Below are 15330 nucleotides of genomic sequence, written 5' to 3'. Positions count from 1 at the left end.
GAATATCCAACAATCATGTTATTAAATCTGAAACTAGCAGGTAAGAGTGTGACACTGCTCTCTTGAAACTTAACAGACCAAGATCAAGACCCCCCAAATTGCATTGCTCTTATCTAGAATGTCAGTTCAGTATAGCCCTGCCCTAGAACCTACCCAGGTCATTTCCCTTTAGGTTAGGTAGAGTAGCTTATCTGGCAAGATTCTGTCTGTACAGAGTGAGCAAATAAAACAACTGATGTTTGGCTGCATTGATCCTTTGTCGTTCTTGGGCTGGGCCTGATAGATTCTTTCAGTAGACTCCCTTAAGTATATATATGCCATGAGTTCACACATGAAAAGGACTAAGTCAGAACAGGAAAAGCTGATCCCAGACAGAATGCAACCTCTTCTTCAGCCCCCCTCTCTCCCCTTTCCAAGCCAGGCTGATCTCTAAAGAGGGTAAGACTCTGAACATATTGGTGTGGAATTATAATAAAATTTAAGGCTTAGAACTTACTCGACAACCTGTGACTTGTTGGATCATTTCAGAGATATTTCCGACCATGGGTAAGAAAAAAGTGTTGGGAAGGGGAGTGACTTCCAACTTCCTGCCAGTGTCCCCATTCACTTTCCTTGTGGGAAGATGGCAGGGAGCATCTGAACTCTCCCTCCCTCCTCACTCCATTCCTTCTTCCATCTTCCCTCCCTTCCTTCCTCCTCCTTCCTTGCTTCCTTTTCCCCTCCCTTCCTAATTGTAAGTGTCTCCCACCTTTGTACCCTCCCCCAGTGTCTCTGAACTCATACCATACCAGCCATCATGAACACTCACACATCTTCCCCAACACTCACTGCACCTCTCGCACACACCCTCACTTCCTCCCCCACCCAGCAGCAGCCACATACTTTCCTTTTGACCTTCGACTAGCAACTTCCGGTTGGCCTCCCCTCTGATTTTGCTTGTGGGAAGCTGGCAAGGAGCACTGGCAATCATGACCAAATTTAGACCTCCTGCTAGCTTCCCCATTCACTTGTGAGAAACTATCAGAGAGCATTGGAAATGATGATCTCATGGCCACAGCTGATCATAGCAGTGCAGTGGTGCTGAAGTGGCAGCAGCAAGGAAGCATGGAAGCGGCCCCAACTTTTCCAAATTTCAGCCCCATGGGAATAATGGGTCCCAGGATTTCATTCTGTAAGTTAGCCCATTTGAGCTACCTCGGTTCAAAAACTGTTGCCCTATAATGCACCATTTTGCCCAACTGAAGGTGACAAACAGACAGACAGACATAAGAGTTTGGGTCGTATATAGTTAAGTTGGTAGATGGCACAATTGCTATGTTGTACATTATTACCATACTTTACCTTCTTTGAGTACTTCTGATGCTTTTTCTCAAGTCCTTACTGAACAAAGAAATCAAGTTCTTTCTGCTTTCTAATGAACTTTGTCTCTTGACATTTTTTCTCTCGGGGTATTAACTCTCCCATACCCTGAAGCAAATAAAAACCAAAACCCATAGGGTCCCATAGTGCACCTTCTCCAGAGAATGCCCTGGTCCTCAGGAATCACTCCAAAGTGGGCCTTGAGAGGAGGTGTATTGTCAGGCTTTAACTTGACAAACCCTAAGTGGATGGGTTTCTTTACACCTATTAAAGATGTGCCGGAAGACATGTCTGCAGATGAGGAGGATGTCAAGAAAGCGGAGTCAGAGGCATCTAGGTGCAGCAGTGAAGTTGCTGGAGAAGAGAGCTGAATTTTGTAGATCTGCGAGACTTCAGGTTCTAAGAGGAGAACAAACTCTGTAGCTCCCGTCTGATTGGTGCCTCTGCTGTTCACTGGGTGGAGGCCTAACGTGGCCTGGTTTTTGCATTCTCTTCCTGGAAGACTGCTGGGAATAATTCTTCAAAACTCAACATTGACCGGCATGTACAGTCTGTTGCATTGCTGCATTGCTATATCTTGGACTCAGCTTGTATCTTGCACCTCAGCTGTATCTCAGCCTCAGCTTGCCTTTCCTCTGGATTGGTTGCCCCATTGCTTGTTTACTGGTCTGAACCCATGCCTGACCTGTTGGACTCTAAACACAGTCTAGCCTCAAGGCACTGCCAAAGGACTTTTCTGCTCACTGTAACATATATTCAGCTCATCTATCTGTGGCTGTGGCAGATATAAAGGCTGCTAATTTACATTCTTACAGCCAGATGAGCTGGCACACAACACCTCCTTACAAACACCTTGGAGGGGTCATGTTGGTATATTTCTATAGCCCCATAAAGATGACTCCCCTGGGATATCTTTCCCACTGCCTCTGTGTGTTGGATCTTATTAGGAAGACTTGGTCATAGATCTGTTCAGATAGCTGGCCATAAAGTGTCAAAATCATGCCAGCTGTCTCACTTCCTTGACCTTGTTGGTTCCCACACAGTCACAGAAGGTATCCTGCTCTTTCACTTTGAGTGTGAAGGTTTAATAGGAATTGGGTTCCTGCTGATGCAGACTCCCGAAGTTTCTTCTAGCACTTTCTGCTATCAGTTAGCTGGGACTTCACCACAATCTCATAAAGAATCTTGTCCTTAATCTTTGTGCCATGGTTGCTGACAATATTTTTACATCAATATTTAACTAGGAAACTGGAGGATAACATGAAGAGACACTAGGAAATTTACGAGCCATCATCTTACATAAACCCCCTCAAAGAAGTGGGTAGGAAAACCTTAATTAAAGAAATTATTCTGGACCTTCTATAATACTGGGGCTAGGAAGTCAGTGAATATCTTATACCAGCCAAAGGGATAACTAGCTCGAATGGGAACTTTTCTGGTTTTCATAGTTGTTGTTGTTTTTTTTAATACTTATACTTTCTTCAAGGATGAGGGTTACGGATGGGCATGCTATTATTAGAGAGAGAGGGAGAGAGAGATGGAGAAACAAGGAGAGTGGGATTTATTTTCTCTTCATCATTCTGCAATACGCAGACAACACTATTGATTAGGACCTAATCAGATGCTTTTTCTTCTCTTCTCCTCTCCTCTCCTCTCTTTCCTTTTCCTTTCCCTTTTCCCTTTTTTTCATTTTTCCTTTCCTTTCTTTTCCTTTCTTTTCTTCTACTCTCTTTCCCTCTCCTCTCCTCCCTTATCCTCTCCTCCCCTCTCCTTTCTTTCCTTTTGATTTCATTTCATTTTGTCTCATTTCATGTTAGTTGTTGTAACATTCTTATTGGACCAATGTCCATGATATTGCTCTCAATAATTTTTCCTTTTTTTATACTAGTGGTGGTGCTATGGGTTAAACCGCTGAGCTGCCGATCAGAAGGTCGGCGGTTTGAAACTGCGTGGCGGGGTGAGCTCCCGTTGCTAGTCCCAGCTCCTGCTCACCTAGCAGTTCGAAAACATGCAAATGTGAGTAGATCAATAGGTACCGCTTCGGCGGGAAGGTAACGGCGTTCCGTGTCGTCATGCTGGCCACATGACCCGGAAGTGTCTACGGACAACGCCGGCTCTAAGGCTTAGAAACGGAGATGAGCACCGCCCCCTAGAGTCGGACACGACTGGACTTTACATCAAGGGTAACCTTTACCTTTACCTATACTAGTGGTTATATGTTGGAAAAGATCACAGATGATGAGATGTGCATAATACTATATTCTCTATGGTTCCCTAGGTCTTTAAATTCTGAATTAAAGATTTCTCCACTGTAATTATCAAGATATTTCTCAACTACATGTTCTAGTCCCAAAGGAGTTCTTCTACCCACTATGGCATCTGTTGTTTCTCCTATGTTTAGTTATTTCACTGGAAATGAATAAACAATATTTCCACTAAAATAAAACCATGAGGTTTTCTCATTCATGATCCATTTCATCTGTAATTCTCAGCTAGTTATTCCTTCTCTGCAATTATCAAATATCTGTGCAAAAATCATAACCTTAGAAACGCAAAACAACAAAAGAATCTAAGAAAATGTGAAGCAACATTCTGTTGACTATTTCAACTTGGGGATACTTAAAGTTTTGTTCGTGAACTTGAATAATTGTCACTGAAAACTCGTAACACACTGGCCAAGTCTGTGAGAGGTGAATTTCAAGAAGGAACTGCTTCACTCAGGATGATGGCCCTGGAAGCCATATTTTCAATGATTTTTGCCCAGGTACTATGTAACATACCCAATCCTGAATGCAGCATTAGTGATCCTCTGCCTTTTCTTCACAAGGAATACAACTCAGGAGACCTCAACATTGTAGGCATTCTGTCTAAGATCTACATATATTATAATGTGATGGACTTCACTGAACCACCCTCTACTAATCTTTTTGATGAAATTCTGTAAGTATATTTTAGCACTCCCAGGTACAGAGGGAGAGAGAATGATGTCTAATACTGAAATAGTTTCCTCACTGAATAGGGAATAGCATCCTTATATAAGGATGGAAAGATACAAAATATAAATATATGTAAGAAAGATATATGGCTAAATGTAGGTGGTTGTCCAATCATATAGAGTATAGAATAGTGTTCTGTGTGCCTGTATCTGTAAGCATTCAAATAACATTCTTGCATTGATCGATTCTGGTTATGTGTAAACAAGTCAATGTCAACTCTTAGTGACCATAGAGACAGTGACCTAGGGATAGACTGCTCCAGGATGATCTGTCTCCCACCTGTTCATTGAGAACTTCTAACAATGTACCCATCACTATTGTAATTTCATCTATCCACCTTGCTGCCGGACATCCTTTTCTTCTTCTCTTTCCTTCCTCCTTTCCAAGCATTGTAGACTTCTCAAGAGCGGTAAGTCTTCACATTATGTGTCAAAACTATGATAACCTGAGCCTGATTATTTGTGCCTTGAGTGAGAATTTAGGATTGAAATGTTTTATGATCCATTTGTTTGTTCTCTTAGCTGTCTATGGGTTTCCCAGGATTCTTCTAAAACACCAGATTTCAAAAGCATGAATTCTCTTTCTTGCTTGCTTGTTGAAATTCAAACTGTCCCTTCCCTCATCTTTTAGAAAGGAATCCAGTCTTTTTTAGGTACAGACATTTCACTGCAGCTGAACACCTTTTCCATGGCTTTCATTGCTATTTCAGCAAGTTTCTTTTCTGAGACCTATTTCTTGATTGGTGGTTCCTTTAGGCTGAAACTCTCTACCACTTTGTTACCTTCACTGTCAGTCTGAAGGCTGGTTGCCATTAGTTTTTTTCTTCTTTACATTAAAATATAATCCCACTTTTCTCAGCATAATGTTCGAGTTTCATTACTGGAGATTGTGTAGTCACTTCTTGGGATGGGGGATATAGAAATTAAATAAATAATTAAATAATTTGTATTTTGAGCTGTTGGAATACTGATATCAGCATAGGGCTGGCTGTTTCTGTTTATTCCTCTGAAATTAAACTTCACTTATTTTCAACCAGTTCATCTTCCCTCAAAGTATATTCAGCATATAATTAGAAAAAAATAATGGGGGCATATAAACTTTGTCTCACTCTCTTGCTAACCTCAAGTCAGTCTCTTTCATGATGTCCTGTCTGGACTAGATCATCCTAACTTGTCCAGAGGTTTCACATTAGGAAAAAAATGTTCTGGGATTCCCATTGTCCTAAATGCATTCCATACCTTGATGTCATCAACACAATTAAATATCTTTGGACAATCAATGAAGCACAAACAGACTTTTTTGTGGGGAGGTATTCTTTGGGTTTCTCAGTGATGTAGGATGCATCAGCAATCCCTGTTTCTTCACACCTTTCCAAAACCAACTTAAATATCTGGCATCTCCCTTTACAAGTTGCATTCTAATCAGCATTGGATAATCCCAGACATTATTTTGCTAGCAAGTGAAATTAAGTATATTGTTTATAAACACTACTGAATCTCCCTTCTTTAGTATTAGTATGTAGACTGACCTCTTCCAATCAGCTGCCCTTTGTGTCCTTCTCTAGATTTCCTGGCAAAATTTAGTTACAACCTTTACAAATTCTTCTTCTGTTGCTTGCCATATGTCTCTAGATAATTCCATCAATTCTTGTTCCTTACTGAATTTGTAATGACCAGAATTGTGATCCAAATTCCTCTCCTGTTACTACAGATTTAGTAAGTAAGGAATTTCTTCTAAGGGATATTGGAGGCTGACATCTCTATAGCACCGAATTTCAATATAACCTACCATCTATTTTTTTTTTCAGATATTGCTTGAATTCATTTACAATCTGTCCATTTGTATCATCTAGTATAGCAACTCAAGGTTCAAATCTCCTTTTAGATTTGGAGATATTGGCAAAGACTTCAGCTTCCTTTTTCCATCTTTGCTGTCTTTACAGATGTCATTGTAATATTGCTTATTGTCTCTTCTAAAAGCTCACTGAAATATTTTGTCAAGTCCTGAGATCTTTATCTTTTGGGGGTTTGGCTTCTTTTCTGTTCTTAGCAATTTCTACTGTCTGCTCTGACATCCTTTTTGATTTCCTGTTTCTTTAGCACTCTCTTTTCACATTCATCCTTAAGAACTGATTTTCCTGAGGAAACTTGTGACCAGAAGATCTTCTTAGGTAGTGAGAGAATTCAATGTCTTAATCAAACATATCAAATATTGTAAAAGAAAATGGAGAGAAAAGTCTGACTGAATGTGAAGATAATTGTTGATCATCATGTATATCCATAAGAACCCTTTGCAAGCTGCTGAAATGAAATGTTCCAAGTGTAGAGGTAGGAAGTGAATGCTGCGAGAAAGTGTATTTACTTCTCCTTTCAGGGTCGTGACACCCCTCTTTCAGCAGTTCCTGGCTTTGCAATTTGCAATCAAGGAGATCAATGAAGATCCTCATATTTTACCCAATTGCACCCTGGGCTTCCATATCTATAACAGTTATTTTACTACAATTTGGACCTATCGTGCCTCATTGGAACTCTTTTCTGCTCAGGGCAGATTCACTCCTAACTACAGCTGTGACCAGCAGAACAGACCAATAGCCGTCATTGGAGGAGCAACGTCTGCAGTCCAGGCCCATATGACCACCATCTTGTCTCTCTACAAAATACCACAGGTACAATGCTTGCATGGAATATAGGTATTTTACAAGGGGTTCATTTATGCACAGATTCCAATTTTCAAGGGTGTATTAATGATACAGGAATTAACAATCTTATGACCAGAACAACTAGCATATATGTATGTACCTGTAATGTATGCATGTCTTAGAGAAATCGGCAGTCAGTCATTGTTCTACAGTGGTTAAGGTATTGGACTAGGAGAGGGAACCTGCAAGTTATAGGCCTCCCTGATGGACTGGGAGACTTTGAGCCAACCATGACCACTCACTCTTAGGCTAGGAAGGTGAAGAAACCACAATGGAGCAACGTGGAATTTTAAAACCCGTAGCCTTAAGGAAGGAGCTTAACACCTCCTCCTCCTCCTCCTCCTCCTCCTCCTCCTCCTCCTCCTCCTCCTCCTCCTCCTCCTCCTCCTCCTCCTCCTCCTCTTCATCCAACTCCTCTTCCTGGTGATGTTATTTTTATTACTGCTAGTGTTAGAGTTATTATCATCCAACTGAAGAGAAATTGTGAGATAGTGGGTTTTTTTTTAATACGTATGATAAACAGAATGAAAAACAAATTTCAAGTAGATGAAGAAAATTTCCTTGGAAAATAATTAAAACAATACCAGATGTGAGAGATGAGGATTCAGAGCTTGAAAACGTATCCATTATAACCTGTTTCCTCAGAAGATAGCACATTTTCAGCAGGTAGCTCAGTGAATTGTTTTTGTTTACAAAAATGATGTGACATAGATCACCCCCATGAAATATAAACTGCGTGCAACTGTATGGATTTGTTACTAAGGGAGATAATTGAATTCCAGGTGTTCATGGCTCTCTTATTTCTACTGAATTAAGAGTGATTCATAAAATCTGGCAGCAATGTTGAGATTTCTTTTAACATTTCCAGAATTCATATATGAACTGTGGATTTGAAATTCCAAGCAGTCATTGGTTCTTAAATTCTAGTTTCAGTCCATTCAGCTGCAAGGAAAGGTCACCACATGCCACCCTATCTTTTTCCCCCTGTCCCACATTTCCCTTTGTTTTCTTCAGATCATCTATGGCTCAACTCCAGAGATGAATACAAAAACACAGGCTCCTGTATACCAACAGATGTTCCCAAATGTGGAGCATCAGTACAAGGGAATTCTCCGGTTATTGCTCCACTTCAGGTGGACTTGGATCGGGGTGTTATATTCAAATAATGATTATGGTGAAAGGTTTGTACAGGATATGGCTCCCATGTTTTCTCAGAATGGCATCTGCTTTGCTTTCAGGGAAAGATTCCCAGCAATCAGTTACTCCAATAACATTTTGTCTTCTGTGGAAGCTGGGTTTGAAATGTACAATGTTGTTATGGGAAGCAATGTCAATATAGTGATGGTTTTTTGTGAAACTGAAGAGATGATTCTTCTGAGATTACTCCCCACTTTATCAAAATATGAAGGAAAACTGCTATGGAGAAGAGTCAAAGTGTGCGTTATCACAACCCTGATCGATTTCACCTCACTTCCCTTTCAAAGAAATGAGGAGATAGATTTCCTCCACGGTGCTCTGTCCTTTTCGATTCACTCTAAGGAAATAGGGAGTTTCCAGAGGTTTCTTCAGATGAGGAACTCAGCCTTGGAGAAAGAAGATATTTTTATGAGGCTTTTCTGGGAAAATGCATTTGACTGTTCATTCTCCAGGTCCATAATGGATGAGGAAGATCATACTATCTGCACTGGAGAAGAAAAACTGGACAGTCTCCCGACATCTGTGTTTGAAATGGACATGACTGGCCACAGCTACAGCATCTACAATGCAGTCTACGTAGTGGCACATGCATTGCATGGCTTCCAGTCCTCTCTTTCCAAATACAGAACAGAAGAGCATGGAGCCAGACAAAGTCTTCTAAAACTGCCACTCTGGAAGGTAATGTCCTAAACAAACAAATAGCAGAGGACTCACCATACCTGCATGGATTGTAACAGAATCGAGATTGTGGAGGATGTTCCTCCTTCAAGACTTCTTAGTAGCTGAATTTGAAATTCTTCAATTATATCAAAGCACTTCCTTTCCTCTCTAACTCTTTGCCTGAAAGGATGTAGTTCAGTAGCTGATTGCCTTTCTTCTCCCCCCTTGTGTCTCCTGTAACAAAGCCTCTTTTCCTTAAAATTACATTCCCACTCTTCCGGAAGACGACATTTCTAGCTCTTAACTTTAGAATAAACATTCCTCACAACTGCTTCCAAGAATAATTGCCTAGGCTTCTTGAGCTAGAGAATAAAAGAAAATCTCAAAAGATACCATGGAGTTCATGCTTTTTCAAAGGAACATGCAGAGTCAAAAATCCATATCGTAAGACTGGAACCTTATAAACAGTAATCCCACTTATTTTAAAGTTGAAGGAAGAGTATTTTGCACAGATAAGAGCATGTGCAAGATATTTTTAGCAGAAGGTCAGAAGAGATTGATGGAAAATCCTGCTCCACCTAATATATCTAATGGTAGAAGGCAAATCCCAGTAGCTCTGAATGGGAATTTTAAAGAAATCCCTTCATATTCTGCAAATGGCAGAGGAAAATGTGATTGGTTTTTCTCAGTGCCAATAATTTCTCAAAAGGAAGCATCAGGAACTGAGGCAGCAATATCAAATGGGAGCAAACTCAGATACTTAGCTGGAATATGGTCTGTCTTTGTTCTGCTCAACAGCACAACATAACATATAGGAAAGCACTGGAAAATAATTGGGTTGTCTGGCTGATTTTGGTTGATCCTAGAAAGATACAGTAAACAGAAAAGGTTGGACCTGGTTACTTTAAGGATAGCGAATCAGTTGTAAATCTTAGAATTCTAAGTTAAAAATCCATGATTCTACAGTTTCCAAGAATATGTCTACTCATGTCCTTATCAGTTCCCAAGGAGATGACATTGTCTTCAAAGATACTTAACTTTCTTCTATGTAGGTAACATATTAATCATATGCATAATTGTCAACTTGTCTCATTGATTCACTGGGCTCAACATTCTTATCTAAGAATCATGTTATTATCTCCAAAGACACAGAAGATCATGATTTTTAAATTTATTGTTCTCTGTTTTAATCTCAGTCAAGCAGCTCTTTAATTACCTGAACATTTCTGTTGCATATTTCACTGTGTTTCAAAGATATAATTGTCTTAAAGAATGTGCATGATTTGGCCAGGTACATATAGTCCTCGCTTAACAACCATTTGTTCAGTGACCATTCAAAGTCATGACGATACTGAATGAATGGTTGTTATGACTGGTCTTTGAAGTAAAGGCTATTGTAATACCCCCATGGTCATGTGACAAAACCTCAGGTGCTTGGCAGACTGCTGGCACGCATTTCTAGTGCACCCACCCACCTACCTCCCAACTATCTCGGGCCCTTTGGCACCGCTCCATTCCACTGCCTACCCCGACACCTCCTCCTCCCCCTGCTGAGCTTCGCCATATTCTTCCTCCTACTGCTGACAAGGTGTGCCCAACTGAGGCAGCTGCTGGAACTTTGTGAGGCCCTCACGCAGCCTTCTAAAAGCAAGTGTATGGCCTCATGGAGCCTCCACAAAGCCTTGTGAGGCCAAATGGATGCCTTACGAAGTTTGGGGGAGGCTGGACAGAGACCATGCAAGGATTTGGGGATGCTACACGAAGCCATGCAGAGGCCACCTGAGGCTCTTGGAAAGCCACAAAATGCTTCAGGGTGGTCTCAGGGATTCCTTGCATGGCCTTGTAAAAGACTCACAAAGTGCCAACCACTGCATCAGTTGCCATGCCTTATCAGCAGTTGGAAAAAGAGGATGGCAAAAGTCAGCTGGGGGTGCCAGGGGGCACCAAGGGCACCAGGGGTAGGCAGTACTAGTGGCAGAATGCATGGTGGCCAAAAGGGCAGAGATGGGGGGTGGGGAGATAGGCAGGGAAAGTGGAAGCATAGGTGAGTGTGAAGGGGCAGGTAAATCGTGAGATCATTGCCTAATGGCAGCATGGATCAGACCAAAGAATATATCCAAGATTATCCAAACTAACACTGCTAAGTCACTCAGTGTCATTCCTATGAGATGGTCAGCTCTATAAATAATTTAAATCAATAAATGAATGAACTGTATTCAAAGCAGAAAAATATATATATATATATACCTTTCAATATCTCAGTGAATGACTATAGTACTCCTTTTGTTTTGTTTTTAACTTTGAACTTCAGCTGAACTACTTTATGAGAAGAGTCTCATTCAACAATAGTGCAGGAGAAAAAATCTCCTTCAACCAGAATGGAGAGTTAGAAGTTGGATTTGATATTGTAAATTGGATCACTTTTCCAAACCAGTCTTTCCTGAGAGTCAGAGTTGGAAGGATTGACCTGATGGATTCCCAAGAAGAAACACTTACCATTGATAAGGAGGATATTGTATGGCCACGGAGGTTTAACCAGGTATACTCTTTGTATCTCCCAACTATATCCTTTCAGGATTCCATTTGTGAAAATACTCAAAAAGCAAATATCCAGTTCAACAAGTACATTCAGAAAGGGAAGTCCTGCTGCCATCTCTTGCTTCCGCCCCTGCCCTCTCTGTTTGCATGTCTGTCTCCATCTGTCTTTCTAATATTGTTGAAGTGATGTGTCTACTAACATTAAGACACATTTCCTCTTTCTCATCTGTTGGGAATACCTGATAGTATATTTGCCTGAATACTGGCATGAGAATATGTGAGAAGGTAAACAGATGGTTTGTTTTGTTCAGATATCCCCAAAAATTCACATAGGTTTTGCAACACGCTTTGTGTAATAGTTGTATTCTGATCTCCCAAGAATAAGAATTACTTGCAGTATGAGGACAGTCATAGAAGATGCAACATTATTATCCTATGAATCCCTGGGTGAAAAAAATGGGACAAATCCACTATAAGGTATTTTATTAAACAGGACGTGTTTCTGCACATTGGAAGGAATACTTGGTATTTAGATTGTTATTGTGTAGAGAAATGCAGTCTCTCCTTTCATTACACACAGGCCCAGCCACTTTCTCAGTGTAACAACAAGTGCCCTTCAGGTTATAGTAAGAGCAAGACAGAAGGGAAGCCATTTTGCTGCTATGATTGCCTTCGATGTCCAGAGGGAAAAATGGCTAACCAAGAGGGTAAGAATTCTCATTCTTAAACTTATAGGTACAGTAAAATCAAAACACATTGATATTCTTTCTTTTCCAATCCAAAAGAACAGATCACAGTTTTTCAGTGCTGACAGTGGCTGTTCCCACTTCTCTCCATCTGGTACGGGTCACAGAAATGGAAGCCAGTCACACATATTCAAATAATAGAAATGGTTGTGTTTAATTTTTTTGATACAGTGACTAATTGAACTTTCTGAACTCCTTAGTGGAGTAATTTCATCCCATCTCCCTCTAATGATGAAATTCTCCAATATAAGTTAAGACCCATCACTGTGTTTTGGACAATCTTCACAGGAGACTTGGAATCCTCTTCCTCTCCTGCTGTTTTAAATGTAGTAGCGAATCATCAGCATGAATTTCAGTGTAAGGGAAAAGGGACCATTGGGAATGAAAAAGGAACAAACCCAAGTAATCCAAAAGGAGTTTCAGTCATCCTCATCAAAGCCTGGGCAAAGAGCCAGCTCTTCATGGACCTTTAAAGCACCTACAAGGTCGAAACCATCTGGATCTCAGGGGGCACTTCATTTAAGATGCCAGGTATTGCTATAGCCAAGGCATTCTTCCATGGTCCCAATAATCAAAGAAACCCAAAGCACACCAACCTTGTGTAACGATTGCCTACCCTAACAAAACCAGATTCACAAGTTGAGGCTTAATGATATCTGATTTATTAAAGAGTAGTATGCAAATACAGAGAAAGCTGAGAATGAGCAAAAGCGCGCCAAATACAAACTAAAAACCCTCGGTAAGAACATCGCCCAAACCATTTCAAATTCCCCACCGCAGGTGCTGGTAACAATTTCTGCTGATGTCCTGGGAAGAAAACCTTGAACACACGAAATAACCCAAACACATTCCAATCCAGCTAAAGACAGATAACATCCCAGGAGACAGAATACTCCTCCCATCCCAACCAAAACACGCATCAGCAAAAGGACATGCAAAACATTACAATGTACGTTTAACATTGAAACAATGAAAATGACACCTTGCTGTACTCAATCGGCCGTGGATATAGAATGATACTACATTAAGTATGCATGAAGAAAGCTGTACTTTTGGCTGTACTCTTTATTTACAACCTCCCAAGGCATCCCACAGGATAGAAATCTATTCAGATACAAACCAAAAAAACACATCACCATTAATTCAAAACCTTATCCATCACCAACATTGTTAATGTTCTGAGGAAAGAAACATCCTTTTTTTCTAAGTTCCAAAAATCCATGTCATCCCTGGAATAATGAAGAGAAGCTCTATTTGGATTTCATGTTTTTCACTTTCATGGGTAAATTCTCAAATCCCTTTTTTCTGTTCTATGAATGACTCTATTTAAAGTTCAAAGTTTTAATTAATTCCCCAGATAAAACTTTTATATACATCATTTTAGTTTATGGGAACTAAAACTCTAGGTACCTTATTTATAGGGTATTCTACTTACTTGAACGGCAAAAGTCTTGTTAGACAATTGGCCACCTCTGCACATGGAATGTTGGAGAGACAACTTTGCCAAAATATAAATGGCAAACACTTTGAATTCTTCTGGTTATTTCAGGAGTACAAAATCCTGACCTGATATTTTCTGTTCTAGACATGGAAGACTGTGTTGAATGTCCAGAAGATAAGTACCCAAACAAGGATCAGGATTTGTGTCTCAGCAAAATGATAATGTTCTTGACATATGAAGAATTTTGGGGGAGTCTTTTGGCCAGTTCTGCTCTTTTTTGTTCGTTTGTCACAGCTGTAGTACTGGGAATCTTTATTAAGCATCTGGACACTCCACTAGTTAAAGCCAACAACCGGAACCTCACCTACATTCTGCTTGTTGCTCTCTTGTTGTCTTTTCTTTGTGCATTGCTATTCATTGGCCAACCTTCCAAGATGACATGTCTCCTTCGTCAAACCACCTTTGGTGTTATTTTCTCAGTGGCCATTTCTTGTGTTTTAGCCAAAACCATCATTGTGGTTCTGGCTTTCATGGCCACCAAACCTGGCTCCAAGGTGACCAAATGGGTGGGGAAAAGACTAGCCATGGCAATAGTATTTTGCTGCTCCTTTATTCAAGTTATGATTTGCACAACATGGGTGACAACCTCTCCCCCATTTCCAGATGTTGACATGAACTCAAAGAAAGAGGAAATTATCTTGGAATGTAATGAGGGCTCAGTCTTCATGTTTTATTGTGTCTTAGGCTATTTGGGCTTCCTTGCCATCATCAGCTTCACTTTGGCTTTCCTAGCGAGGAAATTGCCTAACACTTTCAATGAAGCCAAGCATATTACCTTCAGCATGTTGATCTTTTGCTGTGTCTGGGTGTCCTTTGTTCCAACATATTTGAGCACAAAAGGGAAATACATGGTTGCTGTGGAGATCTTCTCCATTATAGCCTCCAGTGCTGCACTGCTGATTTGTATCTTTTCCCCTAAATGCTTTATCATTGTTTTCAGGCCTGATCTGAACAAGAAAATGCAGCCCACAAGGAAAAAGAAATAGCAAAATATGGATGGCACTTTAATCATTTTTATTTCTTTAAATTTCTACACCCAGACACCATGAAGGAAGCCCTACTGAACTCTGGGCTCTCTGCTTCAGTGGGTATTACATCCTTACTGCAGTACTCCATTCACCTCCAGTAGTTCCCAAGTACAATAGAAAGTGCTGATATTAACCTCCAAAAAAACCTGAGGGTTTCTCAGCAAGGGATCCATGGAAACCTCGGTGTCCATGAGAGGTCACTAGGGGCTCCCTGGGATATCACCATTTATTTAAAAAAGTATTTCAAATTTGGGCAAATTCACATTAAAGAGGAAAGTTTCATTCTTCATTTTTAGTCTAAGAACACTGTTAATGCATATATACAGGTCTATGCATGAAGCAAATATACTAATTTTGTACCTTCTGGACTATATTTCAGCCTGAAGTTTCCCTGAGGCCTGAAAATATTTCAAGGGTTCCTCCAGGGTCAAAATGTTGAGAAAGGTTTCCTACATGGCTTGCATCCAAGCTATCTTTTACACTGCCTCCTTTTTGGGCTGCGGGCTAGCTTGTCTCTTCTCTGCCAGAGGGAATGCTAAATTTCCCTTAGCCCAGAAGAAGAAGAGCGAAGAAGGTGAGGCAGTGTTCCTCAAACAAGATCCCCTAA

At 40.5% G+C, this 15330-nt stretch overlaps 1 protein-coding gene across 1 annotated transcript; it reads left to right on the top strand.

The window, feature by feature from the left end:
• Window positions 1-4084: 4084 nt before the first annotated feature.
• On the top strand, window positions 4085-14681 carry LOC134496929 (vomeronasal type-2 receptor 26-like). Its single transcript, XM_063302645.1, has 7 exons — window positions 4085-4299; window positions 6729-7020; window positions 8068-8234; window positions 8703-8928; window positions 11222-11449; window positions 12029-12155; window positions 13780-14681. Exons 1-7 carry the CDS (start codon window positions 4085-4087, stop codon window positions 14679-14681), a joined length of 2157 nt encoding a protein of 718 aa, XP_063158715.1.
• Window positions 14682-15330: the final 649 nt, after the last annotated feature.

The sequence above is a fragment of the Candoia aspera genome, chromosome 4 (genome assembly GCF_035149785.1).
Source record: "Candoia aspera isolate rCanAsp1 chromosome 4, rCanAsp1.hap2, whole genome shotgun sequence".
NCBI classification, from domain to species: Eukaryota; Metazoa; Chordata; class Lepidosauria; order Squamata; family Boidae; genus Candoia; species Candoia aspera.
This window is presented reverse-complemented; position numbering and strand designations above follow the sequence as displayed.

Bases quoted from the DNA above. Each gene is read 5' to 3' on its own strand.
- LOC134496929 (XM_063302645.1), top strand. From the start codon at position 4,085: ATGGCCCTGGAAGCCATATTTTCAATGATTTTTGCCCAGGTACTATGT. The intron at 4,300-6,728 runs GTAAGTATATTT...TTCTCCTTTCAG, and splicing joins AATCTTTTTGATGAAATTCT to GGTCGTGACACCCCTCTTTC. The intron at 8,929-11,221 runs GTAATGTCCTAA...TTTGAACTTCAG, and splicing joins TAAAACTGCCACTCTGGAAG to CTGAACTACTTTATGAGAAG.